Here is a 25603-nt window from a genome sequence, read left to right as displayed (position 1 = left end):
AAAAAAAAAAAAAAAAAAAATATTAATTCAGTAGCGAAGTGTTAAAACGGTTCCAGTCGACTTATCTCCCAGGTGAGTATTTGAGCAATATTTCCGATTCTAACGACGATAGCGAAATTTTCGTAATTACATTTGTTGTATCACTCAATCAGCTCTACAAAAAAGGTTATAACAATAACTTGCTGCTATCTCCCTTAGATTCCGAGATATTCATTGAAAACTGGTTAATAGTCAAAATTGACTTGTATCGTTTTACCACTTGGCTACTGAATTATTATAATTAATAGAAGAAAGAAAAGAAAAATTAATCTTGAAATTTCAAATAAGTTTAACAAGTTTATTCATCCAATATTTATGACCTCTCGGCGTTTTACATTTTTGTACCCCTCCTAGGAAAGTCCAGTGTTAGAAAAAATAATAAAATGGTAGTAATAACACATCTAGATAAGACATTTTGGTATCTCAATCTTAAAATTAATAGAAAAATCTGGGTAGTATCGTATACATCGAATAGTTCTAGTAGTATATGTTTGATCTTAATACTATTGAAATTTCAAATAAAAAAACTTAAAATTGTTATCAACACCAAATTTACATGAATTTTATCTCCATTTTGTTACTGAAAAATCAGGTGAATTCTTTGAATATTCAATGAAATTCTAATTTCCCGGTTCAGATTTATGAATTAATAAATTATATTCCCCTGAAGAGATCTTCTGTCATGTTGAATCAATTTACCTGCCGACAGAAAAGAAAGTTTCCCCAAAACATGATAATTTTCGTAGTAGTAATTGTTCTCGTGAGACATCTATGTCTTTCGGGTAAATACATTCATTCTGCAGAGAATTATATGAGGCTCTGGTTTTATCGAGTGAATGTTAGTGAGTAGTGTATATCTTCGTCCAATAAACACTTGTAATTTCCATGGAACAAATTATAATTTCAAGAGGAAACGACAATTTTCTTGCCAAAAACTGTGTTATTGGCAAAACTAAATAATTTCGAGGGAACAATTTTTTTTGGGAAAAAAAGATTCCTTCCTCGTCAATGTATCCTTTCTATGGTATAAACCTATGGAGTTCTCTCAGATCAAATGATTGTTGTACAATAGATTATATTTTTTTCCTGCCAACAGTTCGAATTCTTCTAGGGATATTTCTGATGATCACGACAAAAATTTAATTTTTGTGAAGATATCCTTTCAATTTCCTCCTATCAAGTTGGTTAATTTCCCTCGAGTAAATCTGTTCCACGCCATCAAATATTCTTACGTGGAACATACAGTTTTTTGGCGGAGCTAATTTTGTCTCTCAGTACAGAAAATAATTGAATTTTTGTCGTCAGAGAAACTTTTCTTCCCATCAATAAAAAAAACAAAAGTAATATCCGGGATTCGATGCAATCATGGGTCCCCGACAAATTGTAAGTTGTCGTGGGCTTTGTTCAGAAAAAAAAACCCAGGGAATCCCCCGTCGGCAGAAAAAAAACTAGAGCACCGGAGGATTGTAGGCTCTCGAGCGACTGTAATACCCTCGTCGCGGTCCTCATAGTATAAACCTACGATGGTATTTCCCACGACTGTAGCTAAATCTAGGCTTCTATCATGAATTTTATGTGTTGCACAAAATAAAAAGTTGCCTGCCTCGAATGCGCAATGACTTTCAGATGTATTCATGAGAGCCCCGAGGACGAAAAAGTCCGTAATATTTTCATTCTCATTTTTCCATTTCTCTCCATGCGCTGTTATGTCACAGTGGCGAAAATGTCGATGCCGAGAAAATTGAGGAATTTTCAGACGTCTGCCGACGAAAGAATTCTCAAAAATATACGGAAACAAAATATACACGGAGAGAAATGTTCAGTAAAAATTACGGAACTCACAATTCACTCACCGATTACGGAGTCGATTCAGAAAATTTAAGTGACGGTATCGTAATTTTTCACAGGAGATTCAGATAAAAATTACGGAACGCTCCGGGAAAATTCCGTGACAGTTCCATAAAATTTCTTACAACCACATTTCGCTCCGGAATTACGGAAAAGATACGCAATTTTTATTGAATATTTCTCTCCGTGTACTTGAATTGAGTATATTTTATACCAGAATCAAGTACACTGTTAGAAAATTACTCTTGAAATTTTAATTGAAAAGGCTTGAAATTTTTAACAATGACAAAGTTACGTGACATTTTTGTAGAATTCTTCATTGACGAATCAGTTAATTTCCTGAATATTGAAGTAATTCTCGATTTTCAGGTCCATAGGGCACTGAAAAACCTTGAAAATTTTTAAAATTCAGGCAATAACTCCTCTGAATTTTCAATCTATTAAAAATTGAGTTGCATGTGATGTTCAATTTTCACGATGAGTTTGGAAATTCAAGCTTTCATTGAAAAATCAATGATTCTTTAACATGAAAAACCCAATTTTATTGATTTTCAAGATGGATGAGAAATTTATGTAGTGAACGTTTTCCTTTGAAATTGAATTCAAACCCACAACATTGAAAATTCAAATGACATTGTGCACACAGAAGAACAAACGTAAATTACGTTTAAAAAGTCGTCTTTTAGGCTTTTTGAAGCGCATTTTACGCTTGAAGTTGAAGTGTAAATTACGCTCAAAATCGCCGTAAATTACGATTACATAAACATCATTAACGATTTGTAGTCGATAGCGAAATCGTAAATTACGCTTAGAATTGCCGCAAATTTCGATTTCATAAACGTAATTGACGATTTCGCAATCGTATATCACACTCAAAATCGTCGTAAATTACGATTATCTAGACATAATTTACGATCTCTTATATGTAAATTACGCTTAAAGTTACCGTGAATTACGAGAATTTTTTTCGTATTTTTGATAAACGTAATTTACCTTTCGATAAACGTAAAAGACGCTTTGTTTAGGTGTAATTTACGCTTTTATTTTGACCGTAAAATATGCTTTTTTAAAGCCTAAATTCTGATTTTCGTGATGAAAAAAAAACACTAGACATAATATTGACGTTAAGCGTAAATTACATTCATCAAAACGTAATTTGCGTTTAGATTTTCCTGTGTGTGACTGAAATTTCAAGAAATTTCCAATAGTGTATATTCATAGACCTGATCCTAGAATACAATATACTTGAATTAAGTATATTTTATGGATGGGGGATGGGTGTTTCAATTCGACGTTGATAATTTTGTATTATTTCTACTCTACAGCCGCAAAAAATTTATGAAATTCAAAATTCATTTATTCATGATCTATTGCGAATAAAGTAAAATAGATGCCTAGCTTTATTCTTTGGAGTGTAACGAACATAAAAAAAAAGCTGAAATCATATGAAAACTATGGCGTAAGGAGCACTGAAGGTAAAAACAGGAAAAAATAAAGTTTTCCGTGCACTGATAGAAAGGATTAGTTATTTTTAACTAATGTATTTGGTGGGAAACGAGGGTCTATGTGTATCATCAAATGCACATTTGAGGAGCTTTGTTTCACTCGATTTTCACTTTTCAAATGAACCATTGGTTAACTATTAACGAATATTCATTTGATCATATTCAACTCTACACCGTTCGTTAATAGTTAAGGGTGCCAAGTGAATTTGGCGATGACCTTGAAAATTGACATTCACCGACAAAGTTATAATTTTTTAAATTAATAGTATTAGACAGATGGTGAACATCGGTGACAATTTTAAAATTTTAGAACTTATGGATATCAAGAAATTGAATAAACAAAATCAGTCTTATACACGGCCTCTTATGGAGTTTTGATTAAATTGAACGTTTCAACCCCCTAGGAACTCAAGAAATATTTGAAAAAATTTGAAGATATGGGGAATGATGTGTTCAATGTGATGGCGACAAAAAACAATGGGGTACCGGGGTGAATAAGAGAGATAATTCAACCCGCCGTATCCATTTGATCCCATGCTTTCTCGAGGTTCGTCACGCGAAATAGAGGATTTTCCGCATTCATTTTCTCGATGTCTAGTTTCGGTTGCGAGTTTGAAATTTCGTCGGATGGATGAATACATATTTCTCCAATGATGGAGGGAAAAAAAAAATTATTTTTGAATCTTTTTTCAAATTCACTTGGCACCCTTAAGGAATCTCTTTTGAAATAAATGAATCAGTCTATTAGTATGGTTATACGGGGCAAAATCGATCAGGTTCGCGATTTTCCCTAGTTATTCCCATATTCCGTCATATCACAAACTGTTCAATGGGTCCCAAGGCCTGTGAAGACTGAAATTTAACGGACGTATCTCCTTAATTCAAAATCAATGAAATGGATTTCAGAGAAATTGAAGTCATGAAAATCACGATGAATGCAGTTTAATAAATAAGAGGGATGGGGCTAAACGGGTGAACGACTCGTTTTTTATTGAACCCAGCTGTATCCCCCGAAATAGTATTTTTCCGGCCTGTTGCGATGGGGTTTTTTACTCGTGTGGCGTTGGCCTCCGAGCCGTAGGCGAGAAAAAAATACTCGACAGGGGTTAAAACTAAGGGTCATGAGGGTCAGAAATGAGATTAAAAAATAAACGTCAGAAATAAAGGTCATAAGGGTCAAAAATGGAGATATTGAAGTCATCAAAATCACGATGAATGCAGTTTAATAAATAAGAGGGATGGGGCTAAACGGCTGAACGAGTCGTTTTCCATTGAACCCCGCTGTACCGCCCAAAAATTTATGTTTCTCCCCCTCCCAATTCGATACGACAAAAATACTCGACAGACGCATTCCGCTGGTGTCACAACACACAGATAATGGAGTAGAGTGAACGAATGAGGAAGCGAGTGGAGCAGAATCGACTGGCGAACCTTGAAATATCGATTTGTTCGTTGGAGCTGATTTAATCGGATAGGGCGGGAGGGGGCTATAGGTTTCCCATATAGCCGCTGGCGTTTGCTGACAAAGGCGGAGGCATTTTAACTCAACTATTCATCTTCCAAATGCTTTTGTCGGAGGAAACATTCTGCATACAATGTTGCACTAAGGGGAAAACCGACTAATGCTTCGAAATTAATTACTCAAGGCAAAAATATATTGATCCAAGTGTGTGTTTTGGACAAATCGCTTGCGATTAGAACTTCGTGATGGAAAAAATTAATTTTATCAAGATGTTTTTATTCGGAACATGTTTTGTGTGGGCGAGGAAATCAATCATTTTATTTTGAGATGCATTTACTGGATCAAATAAAAGAGTAGTCGGAGTCAACATGTATTCGCCGCAAGAATAGAAAAGTTCTATTGCTGTAAACTAATGTAATCTTCGGTCAGGAAATTCTCTACTTTCATGAGTTCATTGAAAATTCGTACTTACATTGTTGAAAATTTTCGTTTGAATTTTCCGTGCCAAATTCCGAAAATTTTTATTGGGCTCAAGTTCCACTGAAATTTCAGGAAATCTTGTCATTGGAAAATCAAATATTCCATCGATTTTCTGTTCAAATGATTTGGAAACTAATAAAATATTTGATTTCAATTTCATTTGATTTTAGTTCAATTATTCTGTGGAAATTCAGAAAAATCAAGGAAATTCAGGAAAAAATTGAAAATTAAGTTATTTTGTTTCTGAATATTCATGTTCCACTAAAAATTCATAGATTTCCGTGAATTCCACTTAAAACTTGATATTTCCTAACCATTTTCCCCCTAAATCCGATGTCACTCTCATGAGATTTAATATAATGATTTCTATGAAATTAAAAAAAATTTCTAACAGTGTAGGAAATGATTACACACTGAAAGAAAAAATTAGATCTGCCGAAAAATTCAGTAGTGAAGTGGTAAAGCGGTATAAGTCAATTCTGACTATTGACCAGTTTTCAGGGAATATTTAGAAATCTAAGGGAGATAATAATTTTCGTAGTAGTAATTGTTCTCGTGAGACATTTATATGTCTTTCGGGTAAATACATTCATTCTGCAGGGCATTATATGAGACTCCGGTTTAATCAAGTGAATGTTATTGAGTAGTGTATATCTTTGTCCAATAAACACTTATAATTTCCATGTAACAAATGATAATTTCAAGAGTAAACTACAATTTTCTTGCCGAAAACTGTGTAATTGGCAAAACTAAATAATTTCAAGGGGACAATTTTTTTGGGAAAAAAATTTTCTTTCCTCTTCAATATATTCTTTCTATGGTATAAACCTATGGAGTTCTCTTAGATTAAATGATTAATCTTAGTTCGAATTCTTCTAGGGATATTTCTGATGATCAGGACAAAAATTGAATTTTCGTGAAAGACATTAAATTTCCTTCTATCAAGTTGGTTATTTTCCCTCAAGTAAATCTGAATAGCTAATAAAATTCCCTTGATAAAATTATTTTAGCTTTCATTACAATGTTGACGACATCAACATGAAGAATCCACAACGGAGTGAGAATTTCTTGACTCAAGGAACCCTTCTCCCGCGTCAGGATATGAATAACCGATGATTTCCAAAATGTTTTTCCCCCTTTCCCCTCAAAAACTCAACAGTCCCCATCACTCATGCCCCTTTCTCCAGCTGTGGAAAGATAAACGTCCGAACAATTAATCATGAAGAGGCGAGAACAAGGTGGAAAAGGCTCCTCTATGCCGGAACGATTAATTACCCGCAGATCCCAGAGCGTTAATTAGGGAAGGTCTTGTACCTATAAAGCCCGTGAAAACTTTTCCCGCCACTTTATCGCCTCCTGCAACTGCAATTGTTAGCTTTTTCATGTAGATATCTCGCGGGAGTTATCCAGCCACTGGGCCAGGGGGCTTGTTAGACTTTACGGAACATTCATGGAATGTCTTGAATTTATGGCCTGATCTTTCGACATTCCTGCGATGTCAGGGGGATGAGAAGTTGAGGGATTATGCGGGATTATGTTAACGGCGAATTGGTCCGGCTGTAAGGGGATGACCAGAGGATTCCGGGGATGACCCCAATTACATTTTCTCATGAAAAATTAACAAAACTTTCGTTACCCGAAAGATGATTAGTTATTTCGTTCTTTTCCTCTTACGAGGAAAAAATGGAGTAATGTGCGGCTTAACGTCTTAAGCTGTTTCGTCTGTATTTCTCCGGGGGGAGTGGGTGAGACGGAACGGGAGTTTCATTGTTCTCCCGCGCTGGTTCACTCGCTCAACACAACAATTTTCAATATTCAAGTCGCTATTTCCGTGTGCATTTGAATATTTCTTGAATATCAATTTTTTTCGTCGGATTGATTGATTTTCTCCCCATCACTTACGAGCGTCAAATTATTTTTGTTGGATGTTTTTATAATTATCGAAATAATATTTAAATGCATCAGAGACATAGCAATGCCGTATGAATCGTTCCTATGGTTATTTCGAGTTGGTAAACCTACGGAGTGTTTTCTCTCTCTCAGTTGAATGGTCTAACCTGTACCTCTCCCATGATGCTCCAGCGATTATATTGACATTCGAATTGCGCGCCACTCAATGTGAAGGCGTAGTCGACACACGTGAGCCTCAATGGACAGAATGTCCTCCGAAACTCATAATTTCCCGGTTTTTTTTTTCAAATAACTTTCTTATGAAATCTATCAAAAATCTGGAACTTATACTTTCAAGCAAGCTTTTCATTTATCATCCACTAATATTTTTTTTTATTTCTTTATTATTCTCGTGACCTTTATTCCTCCCCCATGACCCTTATTCTGAACCCCATGACCCTTATTCTGAACCCCATGACCCTTATTCTGGTCCTCGTGGCCCTTATGACCCTGATTTTGGACCTTGTGACCCTCATTCTGACCCTTATGACCCATATTCTGACCCTTATAACCGTTATTCTGACCTTCGTGACCCTTATTTTGATCCTCGTGACCCTTAAAACCATGATTTTAGACCTCGTGATTCTTATTCTGACCATTATGAACCTTATTCTGACCCTCATGACCCTTATTCTAACCTTCGTGACCCTTATTATACTTCTCGTGACCTTATGACCCAGATTTTACACCCCGTGATCCTTATTCTGACCCTCATGACAATTATTTTGACTTTCGTGGCCCTTATTTTGAGCCTCATGACCCTTATTTTGACCCTGGCGACCCTTAATTGTGGAGTTTTAATTTCGAGTACCGGATTTTTATCGCCAGAAGTTGATTTGGATTTTTACAATACAAGAGAGATATTCGGGACTTTCCTAGCACTTATCGCCTAAATGTCAATTTCAACACACAAAAAATTGCCACCAAACACACTGGATACAAAAATAATAAAAATTCCTCCCCCTCAAAAAAAAAAATGATCACCCATAAATATTAATGCAATCATATCCTTACGTATTCCGCATAAACAGAAATTGCATTCCATCTAAATGCTAATGAATCGCCGAATAAATTACAATGTTTGTTTACATTTTCTGCTTGCAGGGGTTTCGGAAAGCAGGGATATCAGTGCCAAGGTAAGCCCACAGCCCACACCCTCGAAAAGAACAAATTCCGGACGATTGAGGGATTCGTATGACTAATAATCACGAAACGATAATGATAATCATCGTGAGGATAGCGGGAGGCTGCGTCAATTAGCAGCGAAGCACACGTGTGGCGTCATGTAACCCAGTGGGTTGACTAGATCATCTTCGTGTTTCAGTCTGTAGTTTCGTCGTTCATAAGCGATGCCACGAGTACGTCACCTTCACGTGTCCCGGGGCAGACAAGGGCGCCGATTCAGACGTGAGTTATACTGTTACAAATTACCTCCCTGATCTTCTAATATTGCCACTCCTCCCAGCTTTCCATTATGTAACATGTTATCTTTCATCCGCAATCATCAGCTTTTAGCACTCGTTTCTCCTTCTTGTTTTGTCGAAATTGAGGGGGAATTTAATGAGTGTTAAATGAGAGGGGTTGGCCACAAAGGGATTGGGTGACGCTACGTGTTCGGATTTATATCAATGAATAGAATTTTTCTCAGTTCAATTTCGTAAGAAATTTTTTTTTTTTGGATGGGACAAATCGACTCAACCCAGATAATTTGATCTTGAGGTCATGACTTCGAACTGGGAATTATTTGATGAATGATCCTCTGAGTTTGAGTCATATTGTTGAATCCTGAAGGTAAAATATTATGGGTCAAATTGATCCGTGACACGATGAATATTGTAGGTCAAATCTATTCGACTCAAGCAATTTTGCCTTGAGAACATGCTTTCAAAATAAAAATTAATTCGTCAATGATTCCATGAATATGGGTCATACGGTAAAATGCCGAAAGTGAAATATGGGTCAAATTGACCCTCGACATGATGAATATTGTGGAACAAATCGATTTGACTTCACACAATTTGATCCTCATCGCTACAAATATTGATAAATGATCCCATAAGTTTGAATCATATGATCCCATCTTGATGGGGAAATATTATGGGTCAAATTGACCCTCATCGGTACGAATATTATGGGTTCAATCCATTTGACCCACAAAATTTGACCTAGAGAATATGATTGTAGATTGAAAATAACTAGAAATGATTCCATAAATTTGGATCATAATATGGTCAAATCCTGAAGGTAAAATAAGGGTCAAATGGATTCTCATCGCTACAAATTGCGGGTTGAATTGATTTGACCCACATGATCTGGTCCGAACAACATGATCTTGAGATTGCAATAAACTTCATAAATAATTTCATAAAAATGACTCATGCTGAATGGGTCAAATGATTACTTAGATCATGAAGGTTAAATCGTGCGAATCAAATGATACGAGCCACATAGTTTGACATTAAGAACATGATTTTAAACTGAAAATCACTTGATAATTGATCTCGTGATTGTAATCGATCTCGTGAATGATTCCATAAATTTAATTCATGTCGTATGGTTCAAATATCGTGAGTCAAATCAAGTTGATCCACACGATTCGACCCAACTGTAATGATTTTATGACTGCAACAGACTCTATAAATAATTTCATAGTTTTTGAGTAACGTGCGTCAAATCATATGAGCAAAATAAGTGAATGATTTAATAAATTTGATTGATGGCGTATGGTTCAAATGTCGTGGGTCATATCAATTTGCCCCGCACGAGTTGACCCGAATGAAATGATTTCATGAGTGCACCTGCCATCATAAATGATTGTAAAAAATTGTTTGATATCTTATAGGTCAAATCGTGAGGGTCAAACACCATGGGACAAATTCCGTGGGTCAAATGGATTTGACCCATTCAATTTGACCCAACTGCAATGATTTTCTGATTGCAACTGACTACAAAAATAATTTTATAATTTTTGGGTGATCTGGGTTGTATGAGTCAAATAACATTCCACCAATATTATGATAAAAATCGTATGGGTCAAATTGAATTCATCCAGGAATGGCGTCACCATTTCCGTTGTGAACACCCCTCGACTCACTTCAACACTCGAATCCCTGAAAAAAAAAACCAATAATTTGTCCTGCGTGAAAAATAGAGGAACCGAGTGTAAACGTTGAAAAAGCTGATGAATGGGGGTATAAAAAAGGACATCCCAAAACCCATGTACTCCCTACCCTCTGAAAAAAAGGGATGGATAAAAAGAAATATCGCCCGAGTGCTCGTAAACTCTCGCACCGTGCGCCCGGGGTCCGAGTGAATAAAATGTCCTTCATTAGGTAGTTTTTCCTCGCTGCGTGTTGAGAGGTTTCACAAAGTGACGTCTCAACGGTGGGTGATACGAGGGTTGTTGAGGCACCGGTGCGAGGGTTGTTTCAGGGGACGAGGGAACGATATGCTATGACGCCGAAAGACTCCCCCAGGTATTTTCGAAAAAAATATTCACCGTCTTGTTTAAACATTACTTATCATGCTGGGGAATTTTTGGAGGAGGGCGGCCCGGCGTAGGAGGCTACGGAGTATTGAGTGGAGATACAGGAAATTGTTTGTGGGAGGGGGAATTAGGAGATTATCAACATTTAAATTGATAGCAAACAATGAAAATTAACGGCATCTTCGTGAAAAATGGATTGATGGAGAATTGATGATCTCCACGGGGAGAATTAATCCATCCGGAAGCCAACCAAGTCAATTAATATCGTATTAAGGTAAATGGCCCTATGCTCGGCTAGCTCAGGTGAGCACGTCATTAGCCCGGTATTTATATCGAAATGAGTGTGGAGACGGGATTTCTTGGGTTTATACCAGGAAATGATTGAGAATCAGAATTCAATTAAATTAATCATGCACGGAGAGAAGTTGAATAAAAATTACCGAATCATGGCAAATTTTACTGTACGAAAGGTAATCGTTGAGCGAAATGTAATTCAATGAAAAAATACATTTTTATGGAGGACATTTTCCGACTCGTTGGGTAAAAAAAATACATCTGTGGATGCAAAATTATCCTCCTGTACAGTAAAATTTTCCAAACTCATCACTAGTTTAGTATTTTAAGAAAATTTATTGGATATGAGATGTCAATTAGGGAGGTTATGGCGACCTGAGTATAGAGACGCCACCGCAATGTGGCGCAGTAGCCAAATACAAACAACAATGACTCACCATCTATATCTCTACATCTAGAAGAAAAAGTAAAACTCGGGGGAATGATTCAAAGAGGTTTATCTTGGAAATCCGATTTGACTGGCTCTAACTTAATTTTGTGGTTTGATAAGGTTTTATTCAGTTCCTTCCGCAAGAAAACACTATACGGAGAGAAAAGTTGGATAAAAATTACCTACAAAGTCGTGGCAAATTTTACTGTACGAAAGGTAATCGTGGAGCGAAATGTAATTCAATGAAAAAAAACCCGTTTGTGCAGGATATTTTACGATTCTTTCGATAAAAAAATACATTTATGGGTGGATAAATTATCCAGTAGGATAATTTATGCATCCATAAATGTATTTTTGTTACAGTAGAACTCCCACACAGGCAGGGTTTTTTTCTGCACCCATCTGAAGGTCATGAGTTTGAAGCCATCAGACACGTGGATTTAAGGGGTGAAATTGTAACTACTCGGAGTATCAGGAGAATTTTTCAGTCATGATTGCAAAAATATTGAATCCACTTATCACTAGTTTAGTATTTCAAGACAATTTATTGGATAAAAGATGTCAATTAGGGAGGTTATAACAACCTGAGTTCAGAGACGCCACCGCAAGGTGGCGCAGTAGCCGAATTCAAACACTAACGCCTCTATCTATATTTCTATATCTCTTCCATTATGAATTGAAATAACTAATCAATAATGGAAGAGAATAAGGGAATAAGAATTATTAATTAAGGGCCACAGGAACAGGGCCGAGCATAGGCACATTTACCTCATCCAAGAAATTATCATAAAATTGCCAGAATAATTTCTTCCGGCAATACTCTGAGAGAAAAAAATTAGCTCATTCGAAAAACTATATGTTCCACGTGAGAATATTTGATGGAGTGGAACAAACTTACTTGAGGGAAATCAACCAACTTGATAGAAGGAAATTTAATATCTTTCACAAAAATTAAATTTATGTCGTGATCATGAGAAATATCCCTAGAAGAATTCGAACTGTTGGCAGGAAAAAATATAATCCATTGTACGACAATTATTTGATCTGAGAGAACTCCATAGGTTTATACCATAGAAAGAATACATGGACGAGGAAAGGATATTTTTTTCCCAAAAAAATTGTCCCCTCGAAATTATTTAGTTTTGCCAATGACACAGTTTTCAGCAAGAAAATTATAGTTTCCTCTTGAAATTATCATTTGTTCCATAGAAATTATAAGTGTTTATTGGACAAAGATATACACTACTCAATAACATTCACTTGATAAAACTGGAGCCTCATATAATTATCTGTAGAACGAATGTATTTACCCGAAAGACATAAATGTCTCACGAGAATAATTACTACTACTGAAATTATCATGTTTTGATGGAAATTTCCTTCTTTGTCCACAAGTAAATGAATTCAACACGACAAAAGATCTCTTCAGGGGAACATAATTTTCCAGTTAGCACTAATTTTTCTCTCAGTGTATATTCTAGAGATATTATTTTGTCACATCGACAAACAATCGTGCGGAAATGCTCCTCACGAATTATTAGCCCGTAAAATATTCAATGAGACGACGATAAATTAGCTCGCTGCATAAAATTCCAGAATTCATATCGCCAAGATCCAAATGCATTCGAGCCACTCGAATGCGAAGAGCCGTAAACTCCCGGCATTACTCCCTCCCACGTGGGAAACTCGGGGCTGCATTAATTTGTAGTTGGTACAGTCGTTCAGTTCCCGAGCATACGAAACTACAAATTCGTGTTATTATATTCGAGGTAAATTAAATGAAAATATTAAATTCCTCGTGACACGTGCGGTGGTGCGCCGCATCTCTCGGGGCTTTAGTCTCACGAATTGAAATCGCGGAGCGAAAACTACGAGACTATATTTCTCAGTTTCGCGGAACATATGGTCATTTCGGAAATCCACAGTTGGGTTGGTGTAACAAAGTCTGTGGGTTATCGGTGCCGTTGCTGATGTACGTGTCTAGTGGAGATATTCCTCAATTGAAGAATTAACTGTTCATTCCAAGAAAAATATCAGAGAAGACGACCTGTTTTTTTTTGTTTTCGCTTTGTAATGTGTAAACATCTTAACCTTCATTAAATCTTCCTAGACTCTTTTAGATATCCAAAATTATTATTACTGCCACTAGGCCTGATAAAACACGATTCCCATGCGATTATAAACACGCATTTGCCGGGAAATACTTCTATCGGCCTAGTGACGTAATCTACTGTCTCGTAATTTGCCAAAGATCATTATTCAAATTTTTGTTCTCTCCACTTTCACTTTTTGATGTGTAAACATCTCAGCTCTCGTTATCGAAATTTCGTGGTGGAGTAATCCCTGGAAAATCTCATGTCACGAAAAACGCAACGGAAGTTGCGCAGTCGACTACTGCGCTTGGAGGGAATACGATGCCCGCAGTCATGTGTACATGTACTATGGATACACTCTCGAGTAAAGGTGCTCTCGCTGCCGCTACAATGCCCCACTGTCAATTGAAATATCTCGAAAACTATTGAGAAATCATCGAGACATCCAGTGCGACAAATGTAGGGAATTTAATAGCAAATAAAATGATTTTCAACTCACATCTCTACGAATCGTAGTTCTCAGGATGTGGACGTTTGTGGATAGTAGCACCCCCGGTGCACACGATTTCTCAGAAACTAAAGGTCTTAAGCTATTTTCTCAAACAAATGATAACATCTCGAGAATTGTAAGTCGTTAGAGACATGAGTAAAAAAACATTTTATTTGTCATAAAAATCCCTTAATTTTTCACACTGCATGTGTTAATGACTTCTCAATGGTTATCTAGATATTTCTGGAAGCAGCGAAAAAATTAATTTAAACAAAATACGTGATGTTTACACAACAATTTTCATGTTTTTCGGAGGTATTATATATCAATATTCTTCATTTGAGGATGATTCTCTCATCTCCATAATCTCGGTTAAATCTTAAAATAGGAGATCCGTATGTTTTCGCGGTGAAACTTCCGTAATACTTCCGAATAAAAGTTTTCCCAAAGTACACTTGTTAAGTCTCCGAAAATACGGCAGGAACATTCGCAACACTTTGAACTCAACTTCCGCAGTCAACCGAAATCTCCAGATGCTTACGGCACTCGTTCCGGAAAACAGTTAAAACCACATGGAAAACCCAGTTGATGGAATTCAGAACTTATGAGCGTATAGTGAAACCGGTATATTCCTGAGAAGTGTAATATCGTCGTATCCTGGGGAATTGCTAGCACTGAAACTTTTAACGACAGGCGGAATTATTAACGACTAGACGTTGAATTGGCGGAGGGCCTTACTCCATCAATATTCAACGCCTCCTTGGTCCGGGCCTCGCCTCCAAGATTCTCCATTACCCCTAAAAAATAAAAATTCAAATTCAATTTGTTCATTTGAATTCGAATGACACATACCAGAGTTGATGTTCTTTCACTACTATTTTTAATGTGTGTAATTTCCGAAGGGCTACTCACTCCGGAATTGTGAAATCGTTCAATTCATTTTTACGCATAATGTTTAACCTACGACATTTGACTCACATGATTTTTTGGAATTATTCATGAAGTCGGTTAGAGTCCAAAAATCATAATATTTTGAGGAAAATCTGTGAGTTAAATAATTGTTAAATTTCAATAACTGATTGTTGGAATTTAATAACTATTTGTTAATATTTAGCAATTTGATAAATATTAACACTAAGTTGTTAAAGAAATAAATAAATAACCAATTGTGAAGTATAGACAACTATTTGTTAAGCTTCAACAACTATTAAGAGTATTCAAAGTAAATATTAACATCTATTTATTAAACTTCAATAATTTACAAATACTTATTAACAACAACTAGTTAAAATTTAACAACTATTTGTTAAACTTTAACAGGGACTTGTTAAAATTTAACAAAAATTCATAAATTTCGCAAAAAATTGAACGATAATAAGAGTCAAACAGCTTGTTAATATTTAACGGTTAATAAAATATCAACAACTTATTAACCTAACAACTTGTTGTTAAAAACATGGATGAATTTCCAGCAGTTAAATTTTGACAAATGGCTGTGAAATTTCAATTGCTTGTTGGTGGAATTTAACAAGAATTTTTTGAAACAATCAATAAATGACCAGTTGTTGCATATTAACAACTATTTGTTAAACTTTAACGACTTGTTAAAATTTAACAAAAATTTGTAAATTTTGGTAACAGTTGAACAATGGTAAGGGTCCAACCGCTCGTTAATATTTAGTAATTAGTTAAATACGAATAAATTATTAAAATTTAACAGATAGTCGTTAAAATCTAACAGCTCTTTGTTAAAAACATGAAAGAACCACTAGTTAAAATGTAACAGTTGTTCAAATTGAACAACTTGTTGTGGAAACAATGAATAAATATCCAATTGTTGAATATTAACAACTATTCGTTAAACTTTAACAAAAACTCTTTAAAATTTGTAATTTTGGTAAGAGTTAAACAATAATAATTGTCGAACAGTTTGTTAATATTCAACATTTTGTTAAATATTAACAAATCATTAGAGTTTAACAAATCGTTCTTAAAATTGAACAATTTGTTGTCGAAAACATGAGTAAACAACCAGTTGTTAAGTTTCAACAGCTAAATGACTCACACTAATCACCAAAATTAATGACCTCATTGAAATCGCACAGCAATCCCATGAGAGCGTCTCCATTTTTAAGTAATTTTGTCACACTGTCCCGGAGTGGGTAACCCCTCGACAATCCATGATGAATCCTCCACCCTCAATTTCCCTTCCCCCGAAAACAACGCGCGTGCACGATATAATGGTGACCTAACGCAGGACACACGGACGAAGCATCATTTCAAGCAACACACCTACAACAGCCCCACCTTCTGTGACCACTGCGGTAGCCTTCTCTATGGTGTCATCCACCAGGGCATGAAGTGCCAAGGTACTCGGCTCATTACAAGCGCAAAAAGCAATCTTACAAAATTTTGGAAATTGTTATTTGAGAATACGTATGATTGATTAGTATGTGCCTCTCTAGGGTGCCATTTAGAGGTTTTTTTCAGTGTTGTCCCTTGGGTGTGATTGAAATAAATGAAAAAAAAATTTCGCGAAGACAACTCTAACTCAATTTTACGAGTAATGCGTCTTCCTATTTCCAGACTGAATAACACATGATTTTGCAAAAATTGTCATTCTATTTTTTTCTTCGTCGGAGAAATACAGGGGATACATGCAAAAAGGAACACAAGTGGGAAATTGCTTCTGCATTGCGTATAGTATTGGGATTTTCTGCAAATGCACACGTGCTCTAGCGGTTCAATCGACTACTAGCTCGGGCAGGTCGCAGAGCTGTCAACTAGCCGGTTGAACTCGGAACCAGAACTGTTCTCGCAAGAATAAACATCATTTCGCTCAATGTTTTTATCATTACGATATTTTGCAATAATCGAAGCTAATTGATTCAGTCGAATATTGAGAATAATTACATTTATGTCGTTAGGCCCGAAAAAACCGCGATTCTAACCTCGCTTCGCTCGGTTAGATCGCGGAGAGAAATTTTTGTAAATCTACTCCACCACGACAACTCCTGGCTCTCGGATGTGTATCAGCAAATTTACAAATCTCAGGAATAGAAACTCTCATTTTGTCACAGTCAATTTAATAACAGTAATATATAAAAATGAAGGCTAGCGTGTAACACCGTGTGCATCTGGCCCTTCGACCTGCCCGTGCTAGTTCTCTATTTCGCCACGAGACGGCTTTATATTAAGCCACGCCTCCGTCAGAGATCCCAATAGTTATTTTTGTTAATAAATCAGCAATATCCTTCCGAATGGTCATTTTGCTCATTTTTTTCCATTATATATTATTCATAGCCTATTTTATTTTCTTGAATTGAATCAATTTCTTTCCAACTAATTGTTTTAGATTTTCCACTTAATGAAATTCTAAAAATTTCTGAAAATTTCTATGAAATATTATTAGGAATATTTCACTTATACATAATTGAATGCATTCGAAACATCACATTTAAAGGAACCATCAGAGAGCTAACTGTCCGGGGAATTCATGAAAAATTCGAAATTTCAAAAAATTATCCGAATAATCAAATTAACCAAGACAGTTATTGTAACCATCTTTCAACTTCGATAGAGTCGCATAGAAACAAACAATTCATTTCAAGCGCAATATCCAGAGAGATCTGCGGAATTCTGATTTTCGAAAAATATGAAATTTTGGAAAAATTTCACAGAAATCAAAATAACGATTATTGCTATCGCTTTCATCGTCAAACTCGGTCAAAAGGATATTCCAACGAATTTTTTAAGCCGTCATTTAATGAATTTAGAACATTTTTTGTAGTTATTGTGTTGCGACTAAATTTTAAAAAAATTCGAAAATTAAAAAAATGAATCAATGAATTACATTTTAATTAAAGGCGATGGATAGGGCTTAGCAGTACCTACATTTAGGGAAAAAAAAGATTCAATTCCGTCTATTCATTAGCGAGAAATTGACGAAAAAGTTTGTTACATACACACACACATGCATACGAACGTACGGACGTATGTCATCAGGCGATAAAAGTGTTATGTGGACTCATTATGATCCCAAAAGTCCGAAAATGCATTTTCGTCATTCAGGCCCGTTAGGTAGCGCCTACTATAGCTGTCTTGAGGGAAGCTAAATGGCCTTTAACAGACCAGGTCCGTTAAACGAAGCACAGGTATGGTTAACTCGAGTTAGCAGCCCTAGGACAATAAAAACATACAGTTTCTAGATGGGCAACCCACAAAACCTTCGTAGGAATACAACATGAAGTGTGCGGTTATCGCTGTCACTTGCTTGAAAACTCGGCGGATCGTTCACCACTAATACGATGCGCCACCGTCATTGCCGATGACATCAGGAGTTGTTATTCCGTTGCTAGGGAGTCAGTCGTAACTTGAGGGTTATATTGTCAAAATATTAGTTTAATAAAGATATTATATTCACTTTCTCGTTAGATATCTATTTTGAATAGATTATATATATATTTCTATTAAAATGTGATGAAAAATTTGAGTATGTTGTGAGAAGAAGAGGAACGATGAAAAAGAAAAGTTGTAAACTGTAGATGTTCACACGTTGATTTTCTCATGAGAATAAATTTAGAAAAATGATTAATCCTTCTTTTTATTCTTTCAATTTGTTGCAATTTCCATTTCAGGAGGAGGAAGATTTCCATTCTCATCTAGATGTTTTTTGAATGTTTTTGACAGACTCCGTGAATTACAACTTTTGCATTCGTTCTTTCGAATCTCAATTTAGGATTTTGCATCTCTTTTTCTTCAATATTTTCTCTTCACTTGTCATTTCGTTTTTCTACAGTGGGGGGGGGCTTCGCCCCCCCAACCCCCCCCATCGGGGCCTGCGGCCCCTGGACCCCGCTTCTGCGCCTCCTCCCCTTCCCTTCCCCCTCACCATCAACGGGCCTTCATGACAAAAAATAGTATGTGTCATACGGACCGTGACGTCGGTTTGCGATTCGTGTGAGTTAGCAGCACTCGGCAGTCTCAGCACTCGCGCCGAAGGCGCGCCGAGTCCTGTCTTACCGACGCCTCGTGCTGCTAACTTCACGCTCATCGCAAACCTCCGTCTACGGTCCTAATGACACAATATACTATTATGTCATTAGGCCCGATAAACCGCGATTCTAACCTCGCTTTGCTCGGTTAGATCGCGGTTTTCGGGCCCAACGACATAATAGTATATTGTGCCCCTAGGGAGTAAAAGTATTTTCTGACGAATGTAATTATAACCCTCGTTCGGCTCGGATTATAAAGCCACATTCGCCAGATAATGCTTTTCGCGCCGTATGACAGCCGGACTTTTGGGATCATAATGAGTCGACATAACACAAGAAATAGAAAACTTAAATTTGAACGATTACAATGCTTCTACTCAGAAGCAAAAAATGAAAGAAACGTTCACAATAAAGTACTGAATTTCCGTGGTATTTTTTTCAAAAAATAAAATCACAATTTCAGGAAAAACCTGTGATATTCATAAGGGAGAAATGAGACTCGCGAGCGACGCTTCGAAATTGAGTTAGAGAGCGAGTCTTCACGAATTAAAAAAGAAAATTATTTCGAAATCACCTGAGGGGCGACAGCGGTGAAAAAACCTCTAACCCGCGCCCTAGTGCCTCTCAAAATTCTCTGTCTTCCGATGTTTGTTTATTTTGAATAATTAATAATCTTGTTTATTGTACATAATCTTCTTGTGATTTTGTTGCTTCCACTTCGGATGACGATCATCCGATTTCGTTCACTTCTAATACCCGTCGTTGTGGCACAGTTGTGTTTTCGTGTTGATTGGGCAAGCCAATTTGCATCGTTTTATTATTTCCATCTTGAGTGGTTTTGACGGATTGAGAGAAACGACAGATCGATACTAGACAGCTTATCGTTTCTTTTCCAACTGTTTTTTAATTGTGAATAATTTATGTTCTGGTTGTTTAGTTGGGAAGTGGGAAATCGTCTTGTTCGCACTTCACTACTAAATTCGCCGTATGATATACATATCTAAATGTAAATATGTAAATATGTACATAAAAAATTCGAACGATTTTTCGTGAATGGACTTCCCGCCGAATTTACCACTCCCATAAGAAAAGAAGAAACACTTTGAAATTACGGGGTTCAAAAAACCAGCGAATTCGGTAGAAAATTCTATTGGATTTCGATTACGTTTTGATGGCCGAGTCTGTTGGAAAATTCCGCCGCTCCTGTGCGTTTTTTTCAATAGACAAAATCAATTAAATTAGATTTTTCTATGTGAATTATACTATTGCAACTTTTTCTTTAGAACTTTTTAAATTTGCTCTAATTTTGTAATTTTTTTTTTACGAAAAGAGAAGAAAAACAGATTTTTAAAAAGTTGGAAAAATCCCCTCGAGAAATTTCTACAGAAAATGTCTGAATAGAAAAAAATTGTATAGAAACCTTCAATTGCGCTGATTTTATTTTTGGCTGAGTCTATAGAAAAATTCCGTGACTCATCTGCATGTTTTTTCAACAGAAATGTTTCTATGCAACTCACTCTTTTGAAATATTCTCTATAAAAATTTTCAAATTATCTGAAATTTTCCAATGTTTTTGTTTGATTTTTGAAGTGAAAAAAGATGAAAATCAGAATAAAAGAAACTTTGAAAATTCACGCCGAGAAATTTCTATAGAAAATGTCTCAACAGAAAAAATTCGATAGAAAGATTAAAATTGTATTGATTAGAATTGCGAAAAAGGATTAAATTCTGATGATTTTTTCCCATTCTTCATTTAAAAAAAACCTTAAAGTAGCTGTACCCTTCGGCCGGGCTACGCTGTACTTTTGGATGTTTTAATTTTTTTTATTTTTCAAATAAATTGCATGGAAAAAATTTGAAAAAATTCCTACCCAGTCAGTATTATCTAAATTAAATTTCGCAAAATATTGACATTTTTTCAAACATTTCCCTCTTATAAATAAATAATAAAACTTGTTTACAAAACGGTGAATTATTTGTTATGAGTTGTCAAAAAAATTATTTATTTTTTCACATCTAATGAAAAAAATGCAGATTTTCATCTTTGATTACAATGGAAGTATTGCTTTTCACATAAGGCACTGGATTAAACTTGATTTTTTAACATTTCTCCTTTGAAAAACCAAAACGATAATTAAATTGAAAAAAAAAATTAGAATTCCGAATCTAATCGAGTTTTCTGCATTTTTTTGCAGTTTTCAATAATCTTTAAATTTACTGTAAGGGTAGAGCTACTTTAAATCTGCGTAACTCTTGAATAGAATCGGCCAAAAACTAATGGAATTTTCTACCGAATTCCATGAGCGCATACAAATTGTCCTAAATCTGTAAATCTACCTCTCAGTCATGGAAACCGCCAACCCCGAAGTTTTCCAATACAACTGGAAAGATTGACATGAAAAATTGACGAATCTCTTCACGAAAAATTTTCGATAGTCAAGTTATTGGATTTTCCCCGCGAATTTTCCGTGAAAACACATGTGAAAAAATTTAATAGAAAATCTTAGCGAATTCACCAGAAAATTCTATTGAATCTTTCTAGAAATTCTATGGGGATTCTATTAAAATTCTAGGGAATTCTCGTTAAAATTCTATTTGTTTTTTGCGCAGATTCTATTAGATATTTGATAGGAAAGAGTCTGTAGATTTCGATTTTTCTGTTTGAATTTTTCTCTTGAGATTTTTTCTATTAAAATTATTGGGCGCTAATTTTACAATTTTTTTCCGCTGTTTTGTTTTGTTTTGCATTACAGGATGCGAGTGAAAAAAACGTAGAAAACTAATGTCCAAGTATTCTTACAGAAAAAATTCCGAGAGAATATTCATGTAGAAAAATCGAAATCTATTGACTTTTTCCTATCAAATATCTCATAGAATTAGCGCAAAAAACAAATACGCGCAGAAATTTATTTGGTGAATTTCAACAAATAGTTATTGAAATTTACCAACTAGATGGTGAAATTTAACAACAAATTAATAAAAATTCCGAAAAAGATTTTTCAATTTCATTCGACAACCATTTATTAAATTTTCAATAAACATTCGTCAATTTACTTGAAGGATTAAATTTAAGAAAGAATTTTAGATTATTGCGAAAATATCACGCACGAAAAAATTCAATAGAAAAACGTATCGAATTCGTTAGAAAATTCTATTGAATTTCTATTAAACTTTCTATTAGTTTTTGGCTGAATCTATTGACATGTTCAATAGAAAATATTCAATAGAAAAAGTCAACAGAATAAGTTATATAGAAAAATTGAATTCTATTGAGTTTTTCTACTAAATATTTTCTATTGAACATTTCAATAGAATCGGCCGACAACTAATAAAACAGTTCAATAGAAATTCAATAGAATTTTCTAACGAATTCGATAGGTTTTTCTATTAATTTTTTTCGTCCGTGATCTTCTAGGGGAGAATTGTTTCCAAATATACAAATATATATGCCCTCACCATCTACCTTGTAGGAAAAATTGATGGAATTTATTGAATTAGAGGTTTAGTAGCTTCTGTAATTTTTTCCTCCATAAAATGAAATATGCATCCATCAAAAAAATTGACGAACGTTCATCGAAAATTTAACAAATGGTTGTCGAATGAAATTGAAGAATCATTTCTGAATTTTAATTAATTAGCTGTTAAATTTCACCAACTAGATGTTGAAAATTCACCAAAGAATTTTTTCCGTGTAGAATTGTAATGAGAATTCCCTAGAATTTTATTAGAATCTCAATAGAATTTCTAGGGAATTCCACCAAATTTCCTAGCGAACTCGCAAAGTTTTTCTATTGAATTTTTTCACACGTGAAACCACAATAAAATCGCTATGCACATTACTCTCAGTGAGAGTCTCTCACCACCAATTTTATCTTCAGTTCATTTCTTTTGATGTCAAATGCGTGAATGTGGGTGTGTGTGGGTGTTCTGCATCACAAGAAAATATTTATTTTCACCTGAGAATCTACTATTTATTCCGCTGACTCTCTTGCACCAGTGCGCGTGTTAAATCTATTGCATCAACTTCCTCTGCTATTCGTATTCATATGTTTACCACGAAAACTGATGAATGGACTGCTTTTTACCGGGTAATGATTAACGATGGTTTTCTGTTCCCTTTCTTTTCGTGTTCCCTGCATCTTATCTATAATATTTGTTTATGGAACAAGGGGAATGTCCATGGGGTTCAGCTCCCCTCGCGCTGCGCTGGCATGAACAGTTCATTCCGAATATTGTTATAACGATTTTTCGATGTGTGGATATTTGGGCTCTTGTTATGGAAATTTTATTCGTCGTAAGAATTCCTTATTGCACCCAGAAAAATTGTTCATTTGAGTCAAATAAAAATTTCTACTTGAAATTTTTTGCTAGTTTCAAGAATTTCCTCGTTAGAAATGAATAAACTTGTTTACTTGTTTCTAACGAAAGGATTTGATTATATCAAATGAACAATTATATCAAAAACATAAAAACAAACATATTCGTCGCGTGTTTGTCTCCTCAAACCGCCTCCACACCCGCGTTAATTCCCCATCTCTCGACAAATGTAATTCCACCCATGGGAAATGCATGAACAAACGACCGTATTCTGATGCACTGATTGCTCCATAAAATTTTGAATGTTCATGGACGGAATTTCTTGAAATTTCAGTGCAATTATTCTGGGAAAATTCAGAAAAATCAGAAAAATTCAGGGAAAAATAGAGAATTCAATGAGTCTATTGAGGACTCATGAAATTTACTATGATATATAACCCAAAAATTATTATCATTATCATCATTATTGAATTATTATTATTATTGTTATTTTATGGAATTATATCTTCTATAAAATTTCAAAAAATTTCTAACAGTGCACCATGATGTCTGGATTCTCAACTGATTCCATCATTTGCGATAATGAATTCAATTTTTTCCTGTATTAAACATCAAAAACACAACAAAAATATCCATCGCGTGTTCATCTCCTCAAACCGCCTCCCCCACCCCGCATTAAAACGCGTTAATTCTTCTATTTCTCGACAAATGTAATCCCACCAATGAAAATTGCGTCCCATAATTAACGGTACTGGTCGCTCCATAAAATTTTGAATTTTCAGGGACGAAATTTTTAGAAATTTCAGTTCAATTATTCTGGGAAATTTCAGGAAAATCAGGAAAATTCAGGGAAGAATTGAGAATTCATGAAATTTACAATAATATATCAATCGCGGTAATGAATTCAATTGTTTCCTGTATTAAACATCAAAAACACAACAAAAATATTCATCACGTGTTCATCTCCTCAAACCGCCTCCCCCACCCCCGCATTAAAACGCGTTAATTCCCCAATCTCTCGACAAATGTAATTCCATCAATGGGAAGTGCATCCCATAATTAACTGCACTGATGTCTCCATCAAATTTGGAATTTTCAGGAACGAAATTTTTAGAAATTTCAGTTCAATTATTCTGGGAAAATTCAGGAAAATCAGGAAAATTCAGGGAAGAATTCAGAATTCAATGAGTCCATTGAGGACTCATGAAATTTACAATAATATATCAATCGCGGTAATGAATTCAATTGTTTCCTGTATTAAACATCAAAAACACAACAAAAATATTCATCACGTGTTCATCTCCTCAAACCGCCTCCCCCACCCCCGCATTAAAACGCGTTAATTCCCCAATCTCTCGACAAATGTAATTCCATCAATGGGAAGTGCATCCCATAATTAACTGCACTGATGTCTCCATCAAATTTGGAATTTTCAGGAACGAAATTTTTAGAAATTTCAGTTCAATTATTCTGGGAAAATTCAGGAAAATCAGGAAAATTCAGGGAAGAATTGAGAATTCAATGAGTCCATCGAGGACTCATGAAATTTACAATCATATATGAATCGCGGTAATGAATTCAATTGTTTCCTGTATTAAACATAAAAAACACAACAAAAATATTCATCACGTGTTCATCTCCTCAAACCGCCTTCCCCATCCCCGCATTAAAACGCGTTAATTCCTCAATCTCTCGACAAATGTAATTCCACCAATGGAAAGTGCATCCCATGATGAACAAACGACCGCATTCCGATGGGCCGCAGAATAGCGCACTGGATGAGCCCATGAAAATCGGTAACTGCCGAGAGGGATGAACACCCAGTCGATGGGATGACACAGACAACAACGAGATAGGCCGATAGACCGAGGTCGAACGAGAAATTACCATCGTGGCTATGTGAAATGCTTCTCTCTCGGGTGCCAAATTAGAATTCGATTGAAGATTCCGGTTTGACGGAAATCCATTACAGCCGTCACACGACCTCGATTATTAAACCATTACGCCAGGTGGTGCCACAGCGAAAATTTTCAAAACCCATCCCTTCTCGCGCACACCCTTATCTTGTATTTTATAGAGGGCCTCGTTCACTTGCCTCAGCCGCTTTTCAAGTTCCCTAACGAATATCGATAATCATTTCTATCGCCCACTTAATTCGTCGGGCCTCCAGCGCCTCTGCTGTTCATGGACGTTTAAGTGAACATCGAATTGGGC

At 35.5% G+C, this 25603-nt stretch overlaps 1 protein-coding gene across 1 annotated transcript in view; it reads left to right on the top strand.

Annotated features, from left to right (window-relative positions):
* LOC107045342 (protein kinase C, brain isozyme) overlaps positions 1-25603 on the top strand; it is a 140984-nt gene that overhangs the window by 80408 nt on the left and 34973 nt on the right. The window contains exons 2-3 of the mRNA XM_015267602.1: positions 8389-8420; positions 8609-8691. Of these exons, the coding sequence (XP_015123088.1) occupies positions 8389-8420; positions 8609-8691 (115 nt within the window). The remainder of the gene's footprint in view (positions 1-8388; positions 8421-8608; positions 8692-25603) is intronic.

This window comes from Diachasma alloeum, unplaced genomic scaffold, assembly GCF_001412515.2.
Source record: "Diachasma alloeum isolate Michigan unplaced genomic scaffold, Dall2.0 Dall_scaffold_00180, whole genome shotgun sequence".
NCBI lineage: Eukaryota > Metazoa > Arthropoda > Insecta > Hymenoptera > Braconidae > Diachasma > Diachasma alloeum.
The sequence above is the reverse complement of the archived record's forward strand: the minus strand, read 5'-3'. Positions and strand labels throughout refer to the sequence as shown.